Consider the following 22,755-nt stretch of genomic DNA (forward strand, 5'->3'; position numbering starts at 1 on the left):
TCTTCAGCGATAACTGGCTTACATTTCTCAAATACCACAGTAGTTGCTTCATAAGACACGCTTGAACTACACAGACATGTGGTTGTCCGACGCGCAGAGTGCGTCTACCCGAGCCATACACTGTTTGCTTTGATTGCTGAATTGTGTATCTCAGAAATTGGTGTGGCCCTCACGACCTTCGGGACATTATTCATGTTCCTAGGTGTCATGCTGTTCTTCGACGCTGCTTTGCTAGCGCTAGGAAATGTGTGTAAACCAAGTTCCCATCTTCCATTTCCTTCCTCATACCAAGCTCTTGCACAGATGCTCTTCTTGTCTGGTCTCACCTTGATTATTGGCCCTCGAAAGACATTTGACTTCTTCGCGAGGAAGCAGAAACTCCGAGGGACCGCATGCTTTATTGGTGGTATTGTGCTCGTGTTCATGAAGTATGCATTCATTGGAATGATCGTCGAGATATTTGGCTTCTTGAACCTGTTTGGGTACGTGGTACTTTTTTTTTCAAACGAATAATTGAACCTGATAGCCAGGTTTAGCGACTTCTTCCCCGTGGTTGTGACATTCCTCCGTCAATTACCCTTCATTGGCAACCTATTGTCGCTGCCATACATTCGACCTGTAAGAGTTCTCTTTTAACATGGCTAGTTTGCAGCTAATTTCAGGCAGATTGTGGATCGCGTAGCAGGCTCGAGAACATCGGCTGTGTGACCCATATCATACAGACTCACGTAACGTTAGATACTCACTCAGAATTACAGCGGTATTGCAAATAATCATCTCAATAAGAACGGTAGTGAATGTCTTATAATTGAGGAGGTTATATTACATTCTTCCTCTATCATCATCTTGACCTCCCACTTTTCTCATGCGACCGCAATCAATTCGTCACTGGAAATCTTCTTTTCACTGTTCGAGCGTCCTTTAGTGTCACCGAGTAGGGGGTCGGTTAGAGATAAACCAGCTGTGGCAGCAGCACGCTCGGCGGAGAGCTCATTACGGTTGCGGAACGTGAATCCGCTCTTCCTCGCCTGGTGGATGACAATGCCGCTGAACAGAGGTGAGGACAAAGTGAGTCCAGGAAACGCTGCATCTTACACGGCATAAATGGTCATGGCAATGAAACCTGACATAGGGACAAGATACGAGCGGCGGGTGTATGCTTTGTCGGCGAGGGCACCTTGTGCAGGTGGGTACCAAGCCCCTCCCCCAACCCCCTGAGTTTAGTGAGAAAACTGGGATTAAGAACAGCCGACAGATAAGAGGACTTGCCATAACAATAAGACTGGTGCCCCACTTGGTTTGCACTCCAAGGTTCTTCGTACCTAGTGAGAATATACACTGAAAGTACATGAGAGGAATGAGTAATAACTCAATCACTGTAAGAACGTACGGGATAGCAAATGGACTCGAAGAAAAATAGACAGAAGAGACACCCGACAGCACCGTATCCTGGAAGCTGGGACACCAGCAGGCAGAACAGCGAACAACAAAAACCGTAGAAGGCGAGTAATAAGGCGGGGTCGATAAAGTTGAGTATCGCTACACCAATAAACCTAGAAAACCAATCCATTTGGAATGGCGATGAAATTGGAAATTACGCTACGACTCACCGTGCTATTGTAAAGGTGATCTGGCAGAACGAGAGAAGTTGACTAGCCTTTGACTGGTGGATGCCAAGTCCTTGGTCTACGAGAAAGTTGACGGCGAAAGAAGCGACAGAAACTTGTGCGCCGCTATGTTGTATGTCAGACTCACCGCACTCGAGAGAACTCGATGAACGCACTAGTAGGCAGTCTGAGCAACAAATGCGAAGACACAGTGATACTGCTTCCACAAAGGTCCTGGGCCGTATACGATGCCCACTTCGTCTATCTCTTCGTCCAACATATCTTCTGTGATTTCAGGTAGGTCACAGAAGCTGTTAAAGGTTAAGACTAATCTTCAGTCCAGAGATTGCCCTTACAAGAATAGAATAAGAAGTGCTACGCCGAGGCCAGCAACCGCGAGATAGACCCTGAAGAGATTTTAGTGTGACTCTAGCATAAATGCTGACGGACAAACCATTGCACGGTTCCAAGGCTGGTCGCATTAGCACCAGTGAAAAACCAGCGTGAAGCAATCAAAGGTCCAGCAAAGGTTGCGATGGCTTGGAATCCATGACTGAAGTTCAAACGGGCCGCAGCATACTGAGGCGTGCCAAGTACAGTTACGTAGGAGTTGGCAGCGACCTCAAGCGTTGAGAGACCGCACCCTGGAGACAATAAATATCAGTACTACATTCATACTCCCGCAGTTGAATTACCGGTTACGAATATGCTCCCGACGAACCCTCCATACGTCTCGAATTTCGCTGATGGCCAGCAGAATATGGCACCTGAGAAAGGTCGGTCGGTATATTTGACTGATGAGAGCATCGATACCAATTGAGTACAAGGCAAGGCCAATATAGATGCCTTTCTGTAAATTAAAATCACTTTATTATTTGGTTTGTACTAATCTCCGGATTAGAAGTCACCTTGTATCCTACCCATCTCATCTGCTTGAATCAGTATCACTCTTTAGAAACCACGGATATTACCGACAATTACACTAGCGAATGGTGCCCACACGAAATAGGCACCCTAAACAGCGGTGAGAAGATCGTACAATCCCCAAGGATCAGAGGCTTACGAAGTATGCCAGCTGTAAAAACGTACTCTGAAGCTTGGTGATACCGAATACGGTCTGGAAATGTGCGTTGAGCACAGAAAGGAGCTGTTATTGAAAGTTGCAGTCATCCAGAATAATAAATTTGTCGAGCTCATACACCGTACGCAAAACCCCCTACAGTTTGACTTCGTCAGTTTGGTTCCTGCGAGAAGAAGATCTGTGACACACACGTGAAGCATAGGGACGTCACAAGAGCGAACGCATAGGCCCATTGCTTTCGTCCGAGTTGAGCTCCTGCGTCCCATCCAATTATTCACGTCCAGACACCGGATAAGGACCTGCTTACCCGTCTGTCTCACAGGAGGTATCATGTTTTAAGGGCACGAGAAACAAGAAAGGAAGGGCAAGCCGCACACGTCTGTATGCCTGAAACTGCTATGACATTTGTATTGCCAGGCCATCGGAGGTGACTAGATAAGTAATTTGGAGTGATGTTCTAGAGTGCTCTAGTCGTGACGCATAGAACCCCGGGAAATATGTTCTCCATATCTATTGGGGATAAGGTGCGAGTGTGGCGCAGGTCCTATAACCACATACCAACCCATTCCTCCGTGATAGCTCACCTCCACCAATTATTCTTGCGGTAACAAAGATAAGCGTGTTGTGTTTTTTTGACCCCGGAGGCTCTTGGGATCCTATTTATGGCCCGGACCGACTGTGTTTGCTGGAAAACACCCTGGTGCTGTACGCTGACTCTTCAAGAGTAATATGCGCAATACATGCGTAATAGCCCTGGCATGGTTCAGAATGTTCTAAGCCCCAATGTATGGGAAACATACCTTGGAGCGCAATGTGCACGTCATTTTCGACCGGCAGTCTGCATTCTATGGCTGCGGCTGCAGACTGCACTTAGAATATCAATCGAGACTACTTAACGAAAATATTTGGTATCTTGGGTCTTCACGAGACCCGCGCACGCTTTTCAGTAAACCTATGAGCTTCTGAAGTTACACGTCGACATCAGCTAGATCATGATGATAAAGCGGAAACAAGTGCAGTCAATTCTTGAAGAAGGGACGCCCGGACTTCTGAGGGCCTTCCGAAAATTAGACATTTGCTGTCATTTGACATTCCTTGATTCTCATTCGCCCACTCTAATGATCTGCTCAGTCCCTCGATTGGTACATGCGTGGGCTCCCGGGAAGCTATTGCAATCATGTCTGCTCCTGCGTCGGAGTCGGCTACGAGCATAGCGTGATGTTAAGGTTCAGACCAGCAGCACAAAACGAATTTGACGAACACCATTGCTGACCTAATAAGGTACATGTACTTCCTTTCACAACATCTCCGCCTTAGACTCTTACCCTCTCTTTCCAAGTTCTCTCAGTACATAAGGATTCGTGCACATACTAATCGGGGAGGTCATGCTATACTACTGTTCCTCTGTTGTAAATGTAATCGAGACATTGGCTCATGCTACCGCAGCGGCTAGTTCGTCACTGGAAGCCTTCTTTTCGCTGCTGGGGCGCCCTTTCGCATCACCGGGAAGCGAGTCGGTTACAGAGAAATTAGCAGGGGTGGCATGATGGTTCAAGTTGGCGGTGAGCTGATCGCGGTTGCGGGTCGAGAATCCGTTCTTTCTCGCTTGGTCAACAACAAGGCCGCTGAATAGAGATGAGAACAATGTAAGCCTGTAAGAATACCGGATCTTACACAGCATAAATGGTCATGGCGATGTACCCCGACATCGGGACAAGATACGAGTGGCGGGTGTATGTTTTGTCGGCAAGGGCACCTTGTGCAGGTGGGTACCAAGCCCCTCCCCCAACACCCTGAGTTTAGTGAGAATACGATCGAAAATAGCCATCAGACGAAAGAACTCACCATAACAATAAGACCGGAGCCCCGCTTGGTGTGCACTCCGAGGTTCTTGGTACCTAGGGTGAATATACACTGAAAGTGCATGAGTAACGGGCGATAGCTCAATCACTGTAAGAACGTACGGGATAGCAGATGGACTCGAAGAAAAAGAGACAGAACAGACATCCGATACCACCATACCCAGGTAACTGGGAAACCAGGAGGCAGAACAGTGAACAAAAAAAGCCGTAGAGTGATAGCAATAAGGCGGGGTCAATAAAGTTGAGTATCGCTACACCAACAAACCTGTGAATCAATAATTGAGAATGGCAATAAAAGTAGAAATTGCGTGACGACTCACCGCCCCACAGTGAAGGTGATCTGGCAGAACGAGAAAAGCTGACTAGCCTTTGACTGGTCGATACCAACTCCTTGGTCAACAAGGAAGTTGACAGCGAAAGAGGCGACGGTAACTTGTGCGCCGCTGGTCTATCTGTCAGACTCACCGCACAGGCTCGAGAGAATTAGATTAACGCACACATATGCAGTCTGGGCAACAAACCCGAAGACACAGCGATATTGCTTCCAGAAAGGTCCTTGGCCATCGGTGATGCCTACCTCGTTTATTTCTTCAGCTAAAGCGTCTTCTGTAATTTCGGGCAGGTCACAAAAGCTGTCGAAGGTAAGGATTAGTGTTCTGTCATACAGGTATGGCCCTTACAAAAATAGTATATTAAGTGCTATGCCGAGGCCAGCAACTGCAAGATAAACCCTGATGAAATCTCAGTACAACTCTACAGAGTAGAAGCTATCGGACAAACCATTGCACAGTGCCCAGGCTGGTCGCATTAGCACCAGTGAAAAACCAGCGTGAAGCGATCAAAGGTCCAGCAAAGGATGCCACGCCTTGAAACCCTTGACTGAAGTTCAAACGGGCCGCAGCATATTGAGGCGTGCCAAGCACAGATATATAGGAGTTGGCAGCGACCTCAAGTGTTGAGAGACCGCAACCTGGAGACGATAAATATCAGGACGATAGTAATATAGCTTTTGCGGTCAAATTACCAATTACGAATGTGCTCCCGACGAACCCTCCATACTTCTCAAATTTCGCGGATGGCCAGAAGAATATGGCACCTGAGAAATGGTCAGTCTGTGTATTTGACTAAAAAGGACACCAATACCAATCGAGTATAGGCCAAGGCCAATGTGGATGCCTTTCTGTAAGCGGAATATGTTGGTATCTCGATTGAAACTCCAGATAAGAAGTCACCTTGTATCCTACCCGTCGCATCTGCTTTGATTAGTATTGTCCTGGAGGAAACACCGATTAAGTGACTTACAAATGCGCCCGCGAATGGTGCCCACACGAAATAGGCACCCTAATTCGCGGTCAGGACATTGATCGCGCCATTACCAAGAATCAAACACTTACGAAGTATGCCAGTTGTAGGAGCGTGCTCTGTAACTTGGTGATACCGAATACGGTCTGAAAGTGCGCGTTGAGCACATCAAGAAGCTGTTGTCGAAGGTTTCAATCAGCCAGAGGAATACATTTGCATATGAAGGAAGTTCATACGCCATAGGCAAAACCCCCTGCAGTGCGACTTCGTTAGTCTGGTTCCAATCGAAGGAGATCTGTGACTCACAAGTAAAGAATAGCGATGTCACCAGAGCGAATGCAAAGGCCCATTGCTTTCGTCCGAGTTGGGCTCCTGCGTTCTGTTCGATTATCCAGGTCCAGACATTGGACAAGACCCTGCTTACCAGTAGTTCCTGCAGGAGGCGCCATAAAAGAAAAGGAAGGAAGCGCATCTGTTCGCCTGAGAACGCTCCGACGCTTATATTAAATGCGCAGGTGATTGAATTAGAGATGATTTGAATCCATGCGAGTCTCGGAGTGGGGTTCTATCTGGGGCTCCCGCAAATACTATGCACCCCCGCATCAGTCGGGTATAAGCTGCGCAGTCCCCATAACCACTTGCAACCCAACCCTCCCTCCACCAACCCCGAACCGATATGTTTTGGGACACGAAAATTACCTCGCTTGCAAGGTTTCTGCTGGGGTACAATAGGGTACAATAGGTACATTTTCCGCTCTTTTTCCGACAACCACGTGTCGTGATAAACGGAGAATCGAATATGTTCCTTGAGGTCATGACGCCTTATGACATACTAATTATAGGCTAGAGGTTTGCAATTTGAAGTTGGTGACCTGGCAAAACGGTCAGGCGACCCTCGACAGTCACGGACACCGAGCATCCGCAGACATATGATAGAATGTCTTCAAGTCCTTTCCCACAATGGTTGCTCGTGGGTTCAGTCACTTTCTCTCAATGACCCAAACTGAGTTCATCGTAATCACAGATTCACTACGCGTCAATCAAGACGCAATCGCCAAACCAAGGGCGCAGACGGTGGAAGCTTTTGGTTGCACAGAAGTTCTGGGTCTCAGCCGAGAAAACGTTGCCATCTGTAAGCACTGAGCAAATCATGATAGTGTTCATCCGATAAGATTCCTGGCATTCAAACATATCTTAGACGACTGACACTGGCAATGCGGAGTTCCATACGGATAATGATCCTTTTGACGAAGCGTCCACTCACAGACAAGAACTGGGTATCCTTTTGCGAACAGACTTTTCCAATGAGGCTGCTTGGTTGGCTTTCTGCAGTCGATTGGAAGAAGGAGAAAGGGAATTTGCAGCTAGTCCTTCTGAAGAAGATGACACGACGATGGACGATCAACCTGAGCCCAACAGAGCAGGTCATGGTACCGCTGCAACGACAACAGAAGAAGATGCCAGTGATGAATCTGATGATGAGAGCTTGCTAAGTGCAATTTTTCACATCGTCAATCCATCTCTACCCCAGGAACGTGCCTTGCTAACCAACATCTCAAATCTCACCGCGCTTCGCTTATTCAATGACGTGGATGTCCGACAAGCCCCCATTCCTCCGCCAGATGCCAAACGCATCAGGCCTCCAAACAGATTAGTCGACTCAGGTGGCTGGCAGGAGGTGTATGTGGGGGAAAACCTGTGGATATACGATGCGAGGTCTAACAGTGATCAATGCGTGCGGGTTGTCAGTCAGACCAGCTCGGACGTGTACGGGACAGCAACGTGAGGCCAACGAATCTACTTCGTCACCAGTGCTGATTGTCATTGCAGCGCCGATAGCTGGAGAGCTAGGGTATCTCATATCTGCGAACTGCAAGTAAACCTGTCTTCGGGCGCGATGAAGATCGACTTTGGAGGCCTGGATCGCTGGGATTACGCGGAACGTCAACGAAACATGCAGGAAGCTGAGGCCCCCAGTCTCCCTTAGGCAGACCAAGCAGTCGTTCCTTCTATGAGGCTCCAGAAGTTTTGTAAAGTTTTGTAACCGTTCATTAAGTCATGGATTCTACATAGCAGGAACTGAGAGATGCAATGTTTTTTCAGATGCCAGCAGCCAGCTACAGTAACAAGGATACATTGGGTAAACCTCAAGGCGTCCCCCACCACGCAACTTCCTCAAGGGATTTTAAGAAGTGACAGTCCAGACACGGACGAGGTTGTCAGTGAAACCACCGAACAACGTCTGCCCGTCTGCTGACCATGCGATTGACACACACTCGGGTTCCCGTGAGTTGGGGCCAACGTCAGTGAAGCTAGGCTTGAGCTCGTCGACGATTGACCTAGAGATCACATAGATCAGCTAGACATCGTGACAAGATTTTGCAAGTACGTACTTGCTCTCGAGGTCAAAGATTTTAACGCAGCTGGCTGTGGCAGCGCATAGCCAGTAGCGGTTGGGCGAGAAAACAAGAGCATTGACAATATCACCAGCCTCAAGCGAGTAAAGGTGCTTGCCCTCGTTTAGGTCCCAAAGCATGGTAATGCCGTCCTTGCCACCTGATGCGGCAAGGGAACCGTCAGGAGAGACAGAGATGGTGTTGATGTAGCCAGTGTGGCCATAGTGGTTGGTCTTCAATTTGAACTTGGACAGTTCCCAGACCTATCGAAATGCTATTAGCAAGTGTACTAGGACATCGGTACGAGCGCTTCAGAGATCGTGGGGGAAAATTGCTTCATCGGGTGGTCACCCTCTGAAGCAGCAAAGAAAGATATAAACATCACCAGACCTAGGACGGCCAGTGAAATGAATCCTGGCGAAAACTCACCTTCACGACCTTGTCCCATCCGCACGAAACAATAACAGGGTTCATAACGTTGGGGCTGAAGCGCACGCACGACACCCTAAAACCATATTGTCATGATATTATCTTCCTCCAATATATGATTACAGCGTACCACTCAGTGTGACCATCATCCTTGATATCATATTTGCACTCTCCAAGGGTGTTCCACAGTTTGATTGTTCTATCACGCGAACCAGAAACAATCTGTCTGTTGTCTGCGCTGAAGCTGACGGACAGGACATCGGAAGTGTGGCCCACAAATCTGCGGGTGGTCTGGCCAGTGTTAAGGTCCCAGAGACGCAGGGTGTGGTCCCAAGAGGAGGAAAGGGCAAATTGTCCATCGGAAGAGATGACAATGTCTGAGACGAAGTGGTTGTGGCCATGGAGTATCCGTTTAGGGTAGCCATACGTGTCCTCATCGCGAGTGAGCTGCCAGACGATGATCGTCTTGTCTGATTCTAGGGTCAACTAATGAAAGTTAGGCAAAAATGTCACTAATACCTCGGGAAGCCGTCAAAATCATGTCTGGGTTCTCCGAGGATGTAGCAATGGCAGTAACCCATCCCTTGTGGCCGGGTAAGGAGCCAAGGAAACGCAAGGATTCAGCCATTGGTCGTAAGTCGCTGGATGTCGAGAGGGACGCGGATAAGTTGCGTCTATACTGACGTGTGACGTGACAGCCACTGTGACTTCAGCTGCATAGTTCTCCGGCATATGCCGCTTTATGAAGACAGTTCCCAAAGTTTCTTTACAACGTGGAGCGCAACCGCTGACCGGTCTGACCGAGACTTGGCCAAGGGTATTTTGAGCAAGGTGAGCCTGCGTGACTGCGCATCGCTTATGATGTTATTCTTCAATATTTGCTACTTCAGAGGCTAGTGCCGATGAGACTAATTTTCCACCAAGATCTCTGATTCTTCTTCCCTCTTTGCGTTTCACTGTAACTGACTTTGTTTTGTTAATAGGCTCAAACCGCATGGGAAATTTTTACTTGCTACGTGTACAATTGAGCTGCTGTAGCAATTTCAATGTTATACAAACCACTCTGTTCCTTCCTTTGATCTCCGAATGGAGACTGAGTTATTGCTGGGCAAGCACTTCTTGTTGTTGAGTCCGGAAAGCAAACGTCCCCGATTAAACGCAGCATTCAACAGTTGTTATGCGTTTTATGTCAAATGTGTTCGGCTATGCGACAGACCGCGGCAGCCGTATGTATTTACCTTTCGGTCACTTTCAAGTGTTGATGGCATCAATGATCGAAAGATAAAGAGTGATTTCTGATATAATCGATAACAGCCTTCTATAGTTTCGTTCGACAGTACTGGCAACATGGGAGGGAAGACGAGGACACCAGTCATTAGTGAGTCGTCGGTCGAACACGTTGTGCCCCCTCTTGCCTGACCATGCCTTGTAGTCGATACTGACCCTGGCGTGGACGACACTCTAGCTATGTATGTGTTCGCTTCGCGAAATCAAAGGAACATTGTTCTAAATCCAGTGTCGACAGCCTGCTTGCTATTGCATCCCCCGAACTTGAAATTCTTGCATACATCATTTCATTCGGTCCGTAAACACGTAAGAGTAGGCTGAGACGGGATTCTTATCGATATTTGATCACAGGGAATACCGATGTTCACGCAGCTTAGTTGAGGCGCAGCTCACTTTGAGTCTAAAAAAAACTGAGCGTGACTCCACAGCGCCAATATCTACAAGCTTTACCAAGCGATAGGCCGCCACATTACGCAATACCCTGAAGATGAAGCAATGTTTCCCAATTTCTCGCCTACAGTCCCTCCCCTCCTTGCAGTCGGGCCGGAAGGACCTTTAGGAGGTGGACGACACTATGCCCAATACTTCCATGGCCGGTGAGTTCCCCTTCACCTGTGGAGATGGTTTCTCAACATTACTCTAGTGATGGTTTATCAAATATAACTGAGCGCCATCCTGATTTGAATGTCGACTTCGGAAGTTCGTCTTTCAGCCACAACTTTGAACCGGTGAAAGAATCGGGCGTCGAGGTTGCTCTATGTTTACTAGAGTCATACCCCGACAGAAGCATCACATATGTTACCCTAGGGCCTATGACCAACTTGGCACAGCTTATGCGTGAACATCGTCAAACAGTTGTGGATAAAATCGGTCGGGTCATTGCCATGGCCGGAGCTGTGGATGTTCCTGGTAACACTACTTCGGTCGCTGAATGTGAGCAATTTAAATACGTGTTCGTGTTGAAATCTCACCGACCTTGTTCGCATATGCAGTTAATGTCTATGCCGATCCGTACGCAGCGAAAGAACTTCTAGTACCGACAGATCCCACCAGTGGTTTCCCGCTCGAAAGACTAGTCCTCGTTCCCTTGGATATCACTACTATTCACGAACTCCCCTTTCCTTATTATTGCCGGAAGGTAGACCCTGCGTTTGAGTCTACAGCCAAACCATCGAACCCAAATGGTAAATCACCCATTGTCCACTTCACCAGCTCTGTCTTCGAACGCACGAGGGAAATCATGGTCGACTTCGGAAAGGATGCTCTAGAGTTGCACGACATTGTTGCCATTTGGTGCGCAATCGAGAACCCACCTGAGATCAATCCAGTGTGCGATTTTCCTGGAATGTCACCTGGATGGGCTGTAGCCGAGAGAACCTTCGATATTGAACGGTGCGATCCTGTATGTTCTCGATGAATTATTACTCTCCTGACATCGTTTTCTATAAAGGACAGGAGAAATCACTCGTGGCATGTTCGTCACCGACCGAAGAGACGAGAATACTGCGTATGCACCAGGTCTCAATCGCGCAGAGGTCCAGGTTCAGCTAGACCTGCTCCAGCTCGGAAACGGGGTCCTCGAGTCGACCGCGCTGCCTGCGAGAGTAGAATTAGAAGACCCGGCGTTGTCAGCAGGAGGCCCAGATGAAGTCGGACTTGAGCGAAAACGAAATGGCGTGGGATGTCTGGTTGAAACGCCGGGGCCAAGTGCTCTCCTTCACCTCCTGACGCGCAGGGTCTGGGGATTCTCGTATTCACTTGTAGATTGATACATCGATATTCGTAGGACTAGAAACTTTGATCGTCGAGATTGTGCCTGCGATTTACTAATTGAGTGAGCAGAACCCTGGCTACGAGGGCGTCATATCATGTCCAAACTGGTGCAGTATGTATTTACTGTCCCTTCTGTTCAACAACATAAGTGTATTACTTGCTGGTTTCCCGATCGCAAATTTGTGGGTGATGCCATTGGTAAGCAACAACCTTAAGCTTGTCTCATGAGTTTGAATCGATGTTCTACAACAAACACTCAGCGTCTCATAGCTTATTGAACTGCTCACATTAGTGTCACCTTTGAAACAATCTCGTCATTCAACGTATTCACCACATACCATGTACACATGGTCAGAGGACGCAAGAGAGATTTGACCGTTGCTCCTACGCGACAGCTTACCCAGCAGCGTGATTACCGGGCACGCAAGGCACGATATATTTCCGAACTCGAGCAACGGTGTTCAAGGGCTGAAGAGGAAAATGCACGCCTACGACAAGAGCTAGAGCTAGCTCGAGCTGCCATACCTTTTGCCTCACCGCATGAAGTTGTACGTCGCACTTATGTTTTCGGGTGACACACAGCCGAACGTACATTCTTCGTCCAGGTACAAGTATCATCCGAGCTACTTCGCAACCTAGTAAATGCCTCTGCATCGATTGCGCGCTTCCAGGAGATCACCGCACCTCGGCCGCCAGCTGCTCCAGATGACACCTCCTTCCATGGTCGACAACAACCAATATCCTCATGTTCACAGCCACTCGCAGGTCCTGGCGGCCTTCGCCCCCAGTCTCCTCCTTGTCAAGCACCCTCGCAGCCGATTACACTTTCACCCTTGCATGCCCAAGAACCTCGTCGGACACCACCAAATCAGATACTGTCTCCTATTCATGGACAGCCGGTAGATCAAAACCCTACGCCCGCATCGGCCAGTTCGCAGTCCCTAGCGCCGAGCCCAGCGCCGAGCTATTGTTCTGAGTGCTGCGGGGGTTATCTTGATTGCACTGATCTTCTGGAAGAGAAAGAAGAAGAGGAAGCGGGTGAGGAGGGTGAGGGAGACCAAGATTATCATTTCACGCATACATCGAAACTTCGCTCCAGTCAAGGTGATGTTTGGAACGATGCTGAACATTAAATGCTTGGAACAGCAGTTAGAACTTGGTATGGTGTAGCTATCCTAGGTCACTGCCGTTTCGAGTCCGTTGCTGCAAGTTGTGATATTCGTGAACTCGAGTCATGACATGCGGTAGCGGGTATTCTAATTATAAACATATCTCATTCACTGCGTGGGCTTATCATGAAATGCAATGTGCCATGGCTTACGAGGTAGTCCCGCTGGAGGATTTCTCCAAGGTGTTTGGGTCGACCACAGGTTAGCGGTCAAACATAGTAGTTCCTGCTTCAACTGAACTGGCTTTCGGCAGAATTATCGAGTGTATCTATAGGAGGACAGGTAGTGCACGTTTCTGATGAATTCTTTGCTGAGGCATACCAACTCCTGCTAGTCGAGGTCAGTGCTTAACTCAGTCACTTTGTGCCTTGATTCGATACGGAAGTTTACAGCCGCCCGTAAGCCTTGCTAAGCAATATGGACCGAATGGGGAGCTATATAGCGGATGGGAAACGCGTCGACACAACCCAACATACGACTGGTGGGTGCATTTTGTGGGACCGACGTATCTTGAAAGAGGACCTTTTGCATAGGTGTACCATCAAACTAGGAACGACAGGGATTATCATTGGCTTCGACATCGATACAACTCACTTCAATGGTATGCGCAATGCCCTGGTTGTCGCTCTATAGAAAATCATAGCTTAACGGCATCGCTATCTAGGCAACGAGGCACCAGAGGCTTCAGTCGATGCTGCGTATGAATTTCCAATTGAAGGAGCGGCGGTACGTGTGGTGCGCATGGCGTCATCAGAGACGAAGCTGATCGATATCCCAGTGGAAAGAAATCCTACCGAGAGTACGGCTGGGACCATCACGCCGACATATCTACAAGATACCTGCGACGGGACAGGCTACTTATGTCAGACTTAGAATATATCCAGACGGGGGGATCGTAAGTGCGCACCTGCAAGAGTACTTTAGGTGCTTCATACTTTGCAGGCCCGCTTCCGCGTCTATGGACGTATAATGCCCGTCTTTCCTGCAAGTCCTGTGGAACCCTTCGACCTTGCCCATATATTTGCAGGCGGTAAGGTCGTCGCTACATCTGACGACCACTTTGGGTCAAGCTCGAATCTTCTTCTTCCGGGGCGAGGTCAGTTAACACTGGATCTTCGAACGAGTGACCGGTTTTCTTACAGAACACAGGGAAAGATATGGGGGATGGATGGGAAACCAAAAGAAGCTATGCAAAGAATCACCAGGACTGGGTCACTATTAAACTGTATGTTGTTATCCGCTTGCAGACTGTGAAATTTCATTCACTCTCTTTCAGCGGTGCCCCAGGATACTTGTCAACGGCGGTCATCGATACCATCCATTTCAAAGGCAACTTCCCGGAGAGTTGTGATATTTGGGGCATATGCAGTCAAGAAAACGTGCCGGGTGCAAACAGCGATGGCTGGAAGATTATTTTATCCCCTGTCAAACTGGGCCCCCACCGCTTGCATTTCTTCCAGTTGAGCGATCCCCGCGAGCGGTACACGCATGTCAAGATATCAATCTACCCTGACGGCGGTATGAAGCGGATCAGGATCATAGGCACATTGGCGAAATCTGAGGCAGACGCGACGGAAAGCACAACAGAGGACGACGGAAATCACCCGACCACTCCTATCATTGTCGAGGAGGGCTGGGAGATTATTGAAGGCTGAAGATGTCTACTACAAGCCTTCTACGCGAAGGAGCTGTTGCTTAGGCCTATAACAGAAGTTTGAATAACATAGGAAGTTGGTTCAGAATTTCAACGTTTCGTCTCTACCGATGCATCGAACAGCGACAAGACATTAAACTGTTTCGAGCCGCCCATGCATACGATTTGCTGCGCTACTTGGCAGGCGGTCAAGCTTGCTCTGGATCATGCAAAAGATGAGCACTATAGGATTAATGGAAGTCGGTGCTATTGGTTGTATATACGGTGAGGAGGTGGACTCCAAGATTCAAAGATAGATTTCTCATGATGGGCACTTGGGACAGGATCTCTCAGGTAGCAACTAGTAAGAGAGAAGCTCGGGCCTGATGATCTCATCACTCAACTAACATTTTTTTCACCAACACAATCATTTTTGTCAGTAAGTATTCGATAGATAGCACGCCTTCATGAATATCATTTGAGGCTGACTGGTGAACAACTAGGGACTTACATACAACACAGATATCGAAATAGTATGCTACAATACAATACAGGTATGGATGAAAGAACCTGCGCGGGCTTTGAGGACGGCGCTCTGTGGGAAGGTATAAGCTACATGTGATTGATTTCGTACGGGTGTCGAACGAGTTCGTCATACAGATCTGCAGGGAGATCGCGAACAAGGGTTACAGCGATGCCTATGACTGGAACTGCTTCTAGGGGCGGGAACGTTCGCAGTAAGCGCATGGGGCTAGAATGAAGATAAGTATAATGGTCACAGATACAAAACTGTTGATGTAACCTTGATGATGCCATTACTTCATCTCGCATGAGAAGCAGTTGGGCAATGACACACAGGACGTTGAGATGGACGCCAAATGCAAGAAGGAAGTCCCATAGTTGGAGCACCTGGTCAAGAGGTGGTGTGCATGCACAAAGTGTCAGAACAGCTATAAAGTTATGACCGTCAACATATCAAATGATGCTTATGGGAAGAAACGCACATGGAAATGCATAGATTTCAGCCGAAAGGTTTTTCATTCGCAAATATCCAAACAGCTCGGGGTCTACGATCTTTAAACATCTGTCGAGTAGCTATAGGAATTTTAGCAAAACGCGGGAGAAATCATAAGAATGCTACCTTAAGACCACGGTGCACTCCTTCTAGTGTGGGTTGAACGTATAGTGGGCAGCACTCCTCGATGAACTTGGCGAAGCAGAAGAAAGCTTCCAGTTCTGAAGGCATGGTGTACAGAAATGGCGCAGCCAGTACATTCATTCCTTGGACGTACGTAAAGCCCAGTTGCTGAGTTTCTTGCCGGTCTACAAGGGCCAATCACTCCTCCATTGTATCGCCACGAGGCGGTTGAACTCACCATGATTACGCCATACAAAAGCGTCCAACAGACGGACAAGCATATCTTCCCGTACTCGTTCCTTGAAACCTCGATCTGTTGCCAGGGTCCTGCAGGTTCCATTGGCACAACGATTGGTGTCGGGCGCTTGTGACGTACCTAAATGTATCGTTCCTTATTTTCTCCCGAACCTCACAAGGGCCACGAGCAACGTATTCTAAAAATGTGCCTGCTGAGACATCATCGACACGCAACAGAATTTTCCATATCCGAGGACGGAGAGTAGGGTCCTATAACAAGATTATTTGGCATAGCTCAAGTTCGAGGACCTTGTAAGACATACAACCGCTGAAGGTATGCCCTCGACCAGGATCATCCGCCGCAGTTTCTTCGTTCCTTCTTCCACATCACCAGATCGTTTTGATTTTGATGACCTGGGTTGATTGAGGATCTTGTTGAATGAATGTGCAGTCGCTGCCAATGATTGTGGTGAGGAGGAGGCCATATTGATGTTTGTTTACGTTTACTAGTTCACGTGCTCATGCCTAGTATGTCGCGATTGTGGTAAGCGCTACACGCTTAACCTCCGCATCCATCTTGCTCACATGGACGTGCCGTTCATCAATTCCGGAGCTCTGAGTCGTGCTCACTACTCTTTGGTGCGCAAAGTGGAGTCTGCACAGTCTCCGCAAGCAGCAGACCAGATCCTGCTGAGCGAAATCGATGGCATTAGACATCACTTGACGATTGGAGGTGTATCGCTCGTGCGTAAGCAGCGGCATATTCGAACTGCATTTGAGTAAACGTGACGTGCAGAAAGAATGCAGGGAGAAGCTGATTATGCTTCTCTACTGTTCCATGAACTTAACACGCGTTAATCCTGGCGAGCTCGCTTTTGCTTTGCCACACGCTGTCAATTTGGCAGAGATGGGGCAGACATTGCGTGACAAGCAACTCGGTGCGGTGTTCATTATTCTTGGATCCTGAATTGCCCTCAATAATCAGCGCACAGCCTTCGTCTTTTGCACTGAAGTTATGCCACCGAATCACGAGTTGCAGCTCATGCTAGTCAATACTATTCGCAAGGTCAATGCACTCGCGATTACGAAAATACCAGACTGACTTCGTTCAAGGATCTGGAAAGCTCATCCACACCGCGTATTTGCCTCGCTCTCAGTGTCTTAATTCAAGCGCCAAATGATGATGTAGTACCCGCAGTACAATCGCATTTGCAGGCCCTATTCATGCACAAGTCGTCAGTTCAAGACATATGGCATCGCCGGTGTACGCTGACTCTGCAGTCAGGATATCAGTTCGTCGTAGAGCTTATCTGGCGTATCACTCACTGCTACGCAATGATCCTTCGCGCTTGACACCACTAGAGGATGCAGTGGTCCTTCGCATCCAACGTACGTTGCCTTCTGTGGACTCTTGCGCGATGGCAGCAGCCATAAAAGTGCGTGTATTTTGACGGGGTACAGATGAAAATGACATTTGTGCATATAGCTCAATCGAACTGAATCCATCAATGATGAAGTCAACGCTCTCCTGCCAATTGTATGGCAAAGACTCGGCCATCAGTCTCAATCCCTCGCTTTATTGGTTCTTCGAGCCCTTCGAAAAGCCAAGTATGTATCAATCACTCATTTACAACTTGTCGTCTGATGGATAGCAGGCTATCGGTGCCGAACATTGGTATTGCGCTTGACATTATCAAGCACACATCTGATCCCCCAGTGCGAGGTAATTTGAGTACTTGCACTGGAGGACATTTGCTGAAATCTAAGAAATAGTGCTGCTGCGGGAGGCTTTTCTTGTCTTGTCGTCCGTCTCAGCAGAGGCTATCCAAGAGTGCCAAATGCAGCGGTCTCTGTCGCCGGTGGCCTGCATTCGACGCCTGTTGACGTCAAAGGATCCTAACAATCAGTACCTGTTTATTTCGTGCTTAGACTGCCTGAGCCCCACTCTTTGGGCAGGGACTCTGCCAGGAACAACAGCAATTTTGGATGAGTGGGAGGTTCAAGAGGTGATAAAACTCCTTGATTCACATGACAGGCTTGTTCGAAAGACAGTGAGCGCCGATAGTCGTGTGTAGTGGTGCTGCGGAACTAATATAGTTAGACCCTGAGGGTCCTACAGGCGGTCGATCCTTCCCTGGTTGAGGCGTATAGCACGCAGTTGCTACACAACCTTCCTATTGGGTTAACTCTATCTGCCAAGAGCGAATATGTGTCCCGTCTACTTGATGTTGGCGAACTTCAGTATGAAAATGACGGGGAACAGTATGCTATCTACCTCAAGGACCTGTTTGCCGTTGCAGAGGGCGACACTCAAGGTCGTACGGAGGACATGTCTGTCCTAGAAGTGGGAGTTGAAATGATCCTTACCCACATCCGAGAATGTACGTGCAATCATTGCGCTACTGGTTCACCGCTGACTGCCCCAGTTGACGTTACATCTCGTATTTCGTGCGTTACCGCATTGGCGGTCTCTGCCACAGAGTTAGATGTTCGGATTGGGCCGACTCTAATGGTGATTATTTCTGCCTTGGTTTGTGAATACTGCGGGAAGATAGCAACATCACCCTTGGCACTACTCCAAGGCATGGCTAGCAGACTTGTCTCATATGGTGGTGTGTGGAAGATGTGCTTTGAACCAGTGAAGTAGACGCTCAGGAAGCAGCAGTTACAGTACAGGATGCATGCCTACTATCCATGCTTCGAATGTCTGCAGAGTGTAACGAGATTCCCCAAACTATCTCGAAGCTTGTCGCCGAAATATCCCAGTTCTCCGGGAAGCGCATTCGGAATGTGAGTCCCGTCGCCGTCCAGACGAGTGTTTAAAATGACCCCCCCATCAGCGGTGTAACCTTTTCTTGACTTACTGTGGTCAAAGGAATGTGCTCACTAGTGTCATCGCTCAAGCGCCTTCGTCTTCGGTAAGTCAGCGACCATTCCTTCTTTCTACTGAGGACCAACCGCAAATTAGCTCCCAGACTTTCTGGGAGCTCTAATCATGTATCAATCAGATGCCACCGGCGCCTCAACGCCTGTTCATTTCAAGTCTCCTTCGGCGATATCGGGACCTTCGCCAGGTTCGCCTTCACGAGCTAACTTATCTCCTGGCAAGTTACGTTACGAAGCATATGCTGCTCCCCAGGCTGTGCCCAGTCTAAGGCACATATTAAGTCCGCACAGAAACGAAAGAATGGGAAGTAGGACACGAAGTTCCTCGCGTGCGAGTGAAATTTCATTGGCTGAGCTCTCGAGGACCATCACCCCAGGAGAATTGACTATTGTTGCTGCGCAGGGTCCAATACAAGATCTGTCTGAGGTGAGGATTACTGAGTACACACATCCTCATATATCTGACTGGGATCAGCCTGACCACGTTCAGAATCCCAACGCACCACCAAGCGAAGATTTAGTACGTCTTTTGAGCCATTTGAACGTACTTCCCATGCTGATATCACCTTGCCATCAGGCATCTCGTGTTGATCTCATATCGCTCGATGCTACCTTCAGCGAGGTTCCTGTGACAGTTCTGACTCCTGAGCCCGACTTCGAAGAAGTCTGGGACGCCATGGAAACCTCCAATTTCCGAGGCTGGTGCGAGTCGTCGATGGACAACATCGTGAGGCTTCTACAGAGTTTACAGCACTCCATGAGAGTCATCGCAGTTGACCAGCCGCCATTTGAAGGTATGTCTACCCTCAACTGCGAGACGGAACCATACTGAGATCTATATTTGCTTCGGCCCGTCAGGGGAGCTCAAAGTCTTGGTTGTTGTACCATCTGATTCATCCTTGGTGGAGCCCACACGATACGCCGCCCTTCGTCTCCGGGAGAGTGAAGAAGAAAGCTGTCTGTGGCGTCTCCGGTGCGATGATATTGAGCTACGGACCACTATCAAGAGACTCTTGGAGGACATATGACATACCCTGCTGTTTGTCATGCGGCATTTGCGATCAGATCGAACATGTTTGGTATCGGCTTATCGGATATCATTGTCCACCGGTGAGAAATAAAACTTTCGAGGTCTTGAATTTAAGGCAAGCTTAGTAGATCGTCGAATGGAGTCATTTCAGACACGTGTTGACATCCAGCAATGGTAATTCCGCACCTGGAACTAGGTCCTGCCAAGTTTATGCTGCTCGGAAGAAGCTGCTTTTTGGCAGCCGTGCGAGTGTGCAAACAAATGGTTTATCTGATATGTCAGCCTCCAGTATCGAGTCGTGGGAAAATTGCGGCTTGTGATATAACCCGGACCTTCTTCAAAAAAATTGACCAGGAAACCTCCCTTCCGGCTCGTAGACCAAGAATCACTTGGGAGCGCTTTTGGTACCAATCTATGGTTTTGTATCCACCACTGAAGTGCGTTCTCCATGTTCTTGCGTGTTGATCGCTGACCTTCTAATGTCCATGGCTCGCAGCACACCACGCCTGACTCACACCATCCTCTTCGGACCTCTTGCAGTTTCCCTTGTCAACACAGACCGTCCTCCTTAGGGCTTGTCAAGATTTTTTTTTTGACTTTAAGATATCTATCTTCATTCCTACCGGCTGATGGGATAATTTCACGTTGATTCTTGCAACCAGACTGCCTCCTCTGGAATCGCAACAACTTCCGCACATAGAACGAAGAAAGAACAGTTCACGTTACATCTCATTCTCTACATACCCCATCGTCCGGCAATGATCTCATTCAAGCACCCAAATCTCTTCCGCCCTAACAGTCGCCCCGCATCACCGAATCCCCCTTCCCGTCCTGAATCCGGTACGGTCCTGGAGAGGACGTCCCGACCTCTCAACAAGCTCTCTTTCAGTGGCTTCAAACGACCGTCCTCTTTGATGTCTGTCTCCTCTCCCCCTCCAACTCTGCTTGTGCAAGACGGGTCTTACCTTGAGGCACTCAGTCTTAAGCTTAGTGAGGCGGTCTCAAAGGCACTAGCGCAACCTGCCGGTCCAGCGTCTGTTGGCGAGTTAGTTGGAGGTAGACGTCCAATTCCTCCTGGTCGTGGGCAAGTGCTCGGACTTTTAATTTCCTCGTCGGTCGTTTTCTTCTATCCATGACACCATTCTAACTGCTGTAACCAGGGAGCTCAAGGCATGCCGAAACAATCTCCATTTGCACAAGGCTATCCTTCGTTCACTTCACAGGCCATTATCTGTCCTACTCAGCAACCTCTCAGCACTCATTCTCCCCCTCCTTTCTTCGCCTGCATTCCTTTCCTCACCTCCTCCCACTGTACAGGCTCCCAATCCTACTGCAACCCAGCTCCATGCACTCGCAGCTGCAGGCTTTGCAGGAGAGCTCCTCGACAGCTTCGATGAAATAGGTTTGGGCTTGGACAATGATGCGAGAGGAGACGGTTTGAAGGCGATTCGCGAAGGTCTTGTTTCCCTCATAGGTCGTGTTGTGAACCCACTCATTGCTGGCATCAAGTCTGAACTGATGCCTCTCCTGGAGTCTCTGGAAAAGCCTGTTGCTGTCACTGCGCCTAAGACAGGTACCAAAGTCATTCTTCATCCATCCATCATATCATTACAATCACTTATGCCTGTATACACCCGTGCATTGGTACGGTACACCACAGCCCTTTCTTCCCAAACGACCTTGGCAACCTTCTTGATCTCCGTCATTTGGAGAGCCCTCGTGGCTTTCGCGAATCGGCCCCAAGTGACGGTTTCGCCATCTACGTCCCCGCTGGGTTCACCGCAGCTCACATCCGCAACCAAGAGGCAGCGCGCCACTTCTGGTAATGCTCCCCCCGCAACTCAGACTCCTACACGGTTTACTCTTAAGTTGCCACCTTCACGGCCACCCTCACGCCCATCGTCTCCTCCCAGCATCCAGGTTACTTCATCAGCGGCCGCTGATGCACGTGCGCTCCACGACCTCATGGTTCTCCTTCCACGTCCTCCTGCGGGGCGCGATGCGACACGTGTGGCTCGCGAGGCTGTGGATGAAGCGTTTTCTGACTTAAATGCTTTGGTCTCACTGCTTGAAAGTATAGAAAACCCGTTGTTCAGGATCGGCAAGTCGCGTGAGCAGGTTCTGGAGGAGATCGAGACGCTTACTGCCGATTTGTCGACCCTCATTGCGTTGCCTGTGCTCCTGCGGGGTTACTCCGGAGTCACAATTGAGTCGCTATCCATTCCACCGATCTCCTCTATTATCAATGTCTCAGAGGATGAATATAGAAAGACCTGCCTATCAGGTTTTGGGCGAGCAGAACAGTGTAGCAGCATCGTCGGTCATAGCGTGCTTGACTTCTTGCGTGCCAAAGGTGGCTTCCAGAGCCTCGCGGAGCAGTGGCTGGCAAACCGAGTAGATGCCATCGATCATTGACTGCATGGACTCAACGATCTCTACTGGTACGACTATCTCCTATCATGTGAGTTAGTGTTCGTCCTTATGTATTGGTCCATCACATTGTCTTCGGGTTATTCTTATATAAAATCGTTATCTAAATTGTTTCGTTTTGTTCACATTTACTCTTGTCTGTGCTGTCGCCTGTCTCTCAATATGATACTTGTAATCTCTCCACCAGTATTGTTATGGCTTCCTCTTCGAGAAGTTCCCCTGACGGTGTGCAGCACGAAGTACATGATAAAGTCTCAATGTCACCAATCTCGCTGTAACCACGCTGAGTTCGCGAATCTTTCATTTTCGATTGCTTTGACGCACCACCCGATCAACGTGTCAACACCCGAATTTCACCTTATTGGCTCGCTCTTGATATTGTGAGGCCGCGTCGTAACATATGGTGCGTATTTTCTCACTGGCACAGCAAGGCGATCGAGCCTACGTTTACCCCGTTGAATCCATCGAGCGCTCGCAATACTGCACCACATGATG

At 48.7% G+C, this 22,755-nt stretch overlaps 11 protein-coding genes across 11 annotated transcripts; 7 read left to right on the top strand and 4 right to left on the bottom strand.

The window, feature by feature from the left end:
• Positions 1 to 76: 76 nt before the first annotated feature.
• On the top strand, positions 77 to 708 carry EDB91DRAFT_1045719 (vesicle transport protein; the record flags this gene model as incomplete). Its single annotated transcript, XM_041313208.1, has 5 exons — positions 77 to 98; positions 155 to 246; positions 304 to 482; positions 537 to 618; positions 667 to 708. 5 exons carry the CDS (start codon positions 77 to 79, stop codon positions 706 to 708), a joined length of 417 nt encoding a protein of 138 aa, XP_041182349.1.
• Positions 709 to 863: 155 nt separating this feature from the next.
• Positions 864 to 2,414, bottom strand: EDB91DRAFT_1243887 (major facilitator superfamily domain-containing protein; the record flags this gene model as incomplete). The annotated part of the gene is made up of 9 exons (XM_041322351.1): positions 864 to 1,047; positions 1,096 to 1,214; positions 1,276 to 1,338; positions 1,391 to 1,553; positions 1,611 to 1,733; positions 1,784 to 1,918; positions 1,964 to 2,014; positions 2,062 to 2,251; positions 2,303 to 2,414. The coding sequence occupies 9 exons, from the start codon at positions 2,412 to 2,414 to the stop codon at positions 864 to 866; spliced, it is 1,140 nt and encodes a 379-aa protein (XP_041182350.1).
• Positions 2,415 to 3,921: 1,507 nt separating this feature from the next.
• On the bottom strand, positions 3,922 to 6,301 carry EDB91DRAFT_1299067 (major facilitator superfamily domain-containing protein; the record flags this gene model as incomplete). The annotated part of the gene is made up of 16 exons (XM_041324954.1): positions 3,922 to 4,313; positions 4,363 to 4,481; positions 4,534 to 4,602; positions 4,653 to 4,815; positions 4,871 to 4,993; positions 5,048 to 5,182; positions 5,231 to 5,281; positions 5,331 to 5,520; positions 5,575 to 5,646; positions 5,694 to 5,730; positions 5,783 to 5,803; positions 5,853 to 5,891; positions 5,945 to 6,028; positions 6,089 to 6,105; positions 6,159 to 6,224; positions 6,277 to 6,301. 16 exons carry the CDS (start codon positions 6,299 to 6,301, stop codon positions 4,121 to 4,123), a joined length of 1,404 nt encoding a protein of 467 aa, XP_041182351.1. The 3' UTR covers positions 3,922 to 4,120.
• A 488-nt stretch (positions 6,302 to 6,789) lies between these two features.
• On the top strand, positions 6,790 to 7,839 carry EDB91DRAFT_1243889 (uncharacterized protein; the record flags this gene model as incomplete). The annotated part of the gene is made up of 4 exons (XM_041322352.1): positions 6,790 to 6,822; positions 6,877 to 6,984; positions 7,051 to 7,634; positions 7,683 to 7,839. The coding sequence occupies 4 exons, from the start codon at positions 6,790 to 6,792 to the stop codon at positions 7,837 to 7,839; spliced, it is 882 nt and encodes a 293-aa protein (XP_041182352.1).
• A 38-nt stretch (positions 7,840 to 7,877) lies between these two features.
• On the bottom strand, positions 7,878 to 9,464 carry EDB91DRAFT_1106522 (guanine nucleotide binding protein beta subunit). Its single transcript, XM_041317483.1, has 5 exons — positions 9,197 to 9,464; positions 8,808 to 9,147; positions 8,678 to 8,753; positions 8,246 to 8,511; positions 7,878 to 8,191 (listed from the first exon to the last, which is right to left on the bottom strand). The coding sequence occupies exons 1-5, from the start codon at positions 9,303 to 9,305 to the stop codon at positions 8,038 to 8,040; spliced, it is 945 nt and encodes a 314-aa protein (XP_041182353.1). The 5' UTR covers positions 9,306 to 9,464; the 3' UTR covers positions 7,878 to 8,037.
• Positions 9,465 to 9,951: 487 nt separating this feature from the next.
• EDB91DRAFT_617849 (nucleoside hydrolase) lies at positions 9,952 to 11,832 on the top strand. Its single transcript, XM_041327902.1, has 8 exons — positions 9,952 to 10,055; positions 10,110 to 10,146; positions 10,203 to 10,258; positions 10,316 to 10,340; positions 10,393 to 10,560; positions 10,608 to 10,897; positions 10,957 to 11,356; positions 11,415 to 11,832. The coding sequence occupies exons 1-8, from the start codon at positions 10,025 to 10,027 to the stop codon at positions 11,731 to 11,733; spliced, it is 1,326 nt and encodes a 441-aa protein (XP_041182354.1). The 5' UTR covers positions 9,952 to 10,024; the 3' UTR covers positions 11,734 to 11,832.
• Positions 11,833 to 12,084: 252 nt separating this feature from the next.
• Positions 12,085 to 12,870, top strand: EDB91DRAFT_1243892 (uncharacterized protein; the record flags this gene model as incomplete). The annotated part of the gene is made up of 2 exons (XM_041322353.1): positions 12,085 to 12,285; positions 12,343 to 12,870. The coding sequence occupies 2 exons, from the start codon at positions 12,085 to 12,087 to the stop codon at positions 12,868 to 12,870; spliced, it is 729 nt and encodes a 242-aa protein (XP_041182355.1).
• A 179-nt stretch (positions 12,871 to 13,049) lies between these two features.
• Positions 13,050 to 14,942, top strand: EDB91DRAFT_1299103 (allantoicase; the record flags this gene model as incomplete). The annotated part of the gene is made up of 9 exons (XM_041324955.1): positions 13,050 to 13,107; positions 13,160 to 13,245; positions 13,299 to 13,387; positions 13,440 to 13,507; positions 13,571 to 13,641; positions 13,685 to 13,801; positions 13,849 to 14,002; positions 14,056 to 14,131; positions 14,183 to 14,942. The coding sequence occupies 9 exons, from the start codon at positions 13,050 to 13,052 to the stop codon at positions 14,559 to 14,561; spliced, it is 1,098 nt and encodes a 365-aa protein (XP_041182356.1). The 3' UTR covers positions 14,562 to 14,942.
• Positions 14,943 to 14,944: 2 nt separating this feature from the next.
• On the bottom strand, positions 14,945 to 16,399 carry EDB91DRAFT_1196335 (TBC-domain-containing protein; the record flags this gene model as incomplete). The annotated part of the gene is made up of 6 exons (XM_041320593.1): positions 14,945 to 15,489; positions 15,544 to 15,634; positions 15,681 to 15,862; positions 15,916 to 16,004; positions 16,054 to 16,184; positions 16,238 to 16,399. The coding sequence occupies 6 exons, from the start codon at positions 16,397 to 16,399 to the stop codon at positions 15,152 to 15,154; spliced, it is 993 nt and encodes a 330-aa protein (XP_041182357.1). The 3' UTR covers positions 14,945 to 15,151.
• A 100-nt stretch (positions 16,400 to 16,499) lies between these two features.
• On the top strand, positions 16,500 to 19,828 carry EDB91DRAFT_1299115 (armadillo-type protein; the record flags this gene model as incomplete). The annotated part of the gene is made up of 16 exons (XM_041324956.1): positions 16,500 to 16,658; positions 16,711 to 16,852; positions 16,907 to 16,980; positions 17,028 to 17,149; positions 17,200 to 17,350; positions 17,401 to 17,522; positions 17,570 to 17,637; positions 17,688 to 17,965; positions 18,016 to 18,295; positions 18,341 to 18,526; positions 18,562 to 18,704; positions 18,755 to 18,832; positions 18,883 to 19,227; positions 19,276 to 19,320; positions 19,378 to 19,594; positions 19,659 to 19,828. The coding sequence occupies 16 exons, from the start codon at positions 16,500 to 16,502 to the stop codon at positions 19,826 to 19,828; spliced, it is 2,580 nt and encodes an 859-aa protein (XP_041182358.1).
• Positions 19,829 to 20,206: 378 nt separating this feature from the next.
• On the top strand, positions 20,207 to 22,422 carry EDB91DRAFT_619054 (uncharacterized protein). Its single transcript, XM_041327906.1, has 3 exons — positions 20,207 to 20,267; positions 20,327 to 20,941; positions 20,991 to 22,422. The coding sequence occupies exons 2-3, from the start codon at positions 20,589 to 20,591 to the stop codon at positions 22,243 to 22,245; spliced, it is 1,608 nt and encodes a 535-aa protein (XP_041182359.1). The 5' UTR covers positions 20,207 to 20,267; positions 20,327 to 20,588; the 3' UTR covers positions 22,246 to 22,422.
• Positions 22,423 to 22,755: the final 333 nt, after the last annotated feature.

The sequence above is a fragment of the Suillus paluster genome (genome assembly GCF_016628075.1).
Source record: "Suillus paluster strain FC165 chromosome Unknown EDB91scaffold_5, whole genome shotgun sequence".
NCBI classification, from domain to species: Eukaryota; Fungi; Basidiomycota; class Agaricomycetes; order Boletales; family Suillaceae; genus Suillus; species Suillus paluster.

Bases quoted from the DNA above. Each gene is read 5' to 3' on its own strand.
- EDB91DRAFT_1106522 (XM_041317483.1), bottom strand. From the start codon at position 9,305: ATGGCTGAATCCTTGCGTTTCCTTGGCTCCTTACCCGGCCACAAGGGA. The intron at 9,148-9,196 runs GTATTAGTGACA...CCCTAGAATCAG, and splicing joins GATTTTGACGGCTTCCCGAG to ACAAGACGATCATCGTCTGG. The intron at 8,192-8,245 runs GTACGTACTTGC...TGTGATCTCTAG, and splicing joins ATCTTTGACCTCGAGAGCAA to GTCAATCGTCGACGAGCTCA.
- EDB91DRAFT_617849 (XM_041327902.1), top strand. From the start codon at position 10,025: ATGGGAGGGAAGACGAGGACACCAGTCATTA. The intron at 10,056-10,109 runs GTGAGTCGTCGG...CATGCCTTGTAG, and splicing joins GACGAGGACACCAGTCATTA to TCGATACTGACCCTGGCGTG. The intron at 10,259-10,315 runs GTCCGTAAACAC...ATTTGATCACAG, and splicing joins TGCATACATCATTTCATTCG to GGAATACCGATGTTCACGCA.
- EDB91DRAFT_619054 (XM_041327906.1), top strand. From the start codon at position 20,589: ATGATCTCATTCAAGCACCCAAATCTCTTCCGCCCTAACAGTCGCCCC. The intron at 20,942-20,990 runs GTCGGTCGTTTT...TGCTGTAACCAG, and splicing joins CTCGGACTTTTAATTTCCTC to GGAGCTCAAGGCATGCCGAA.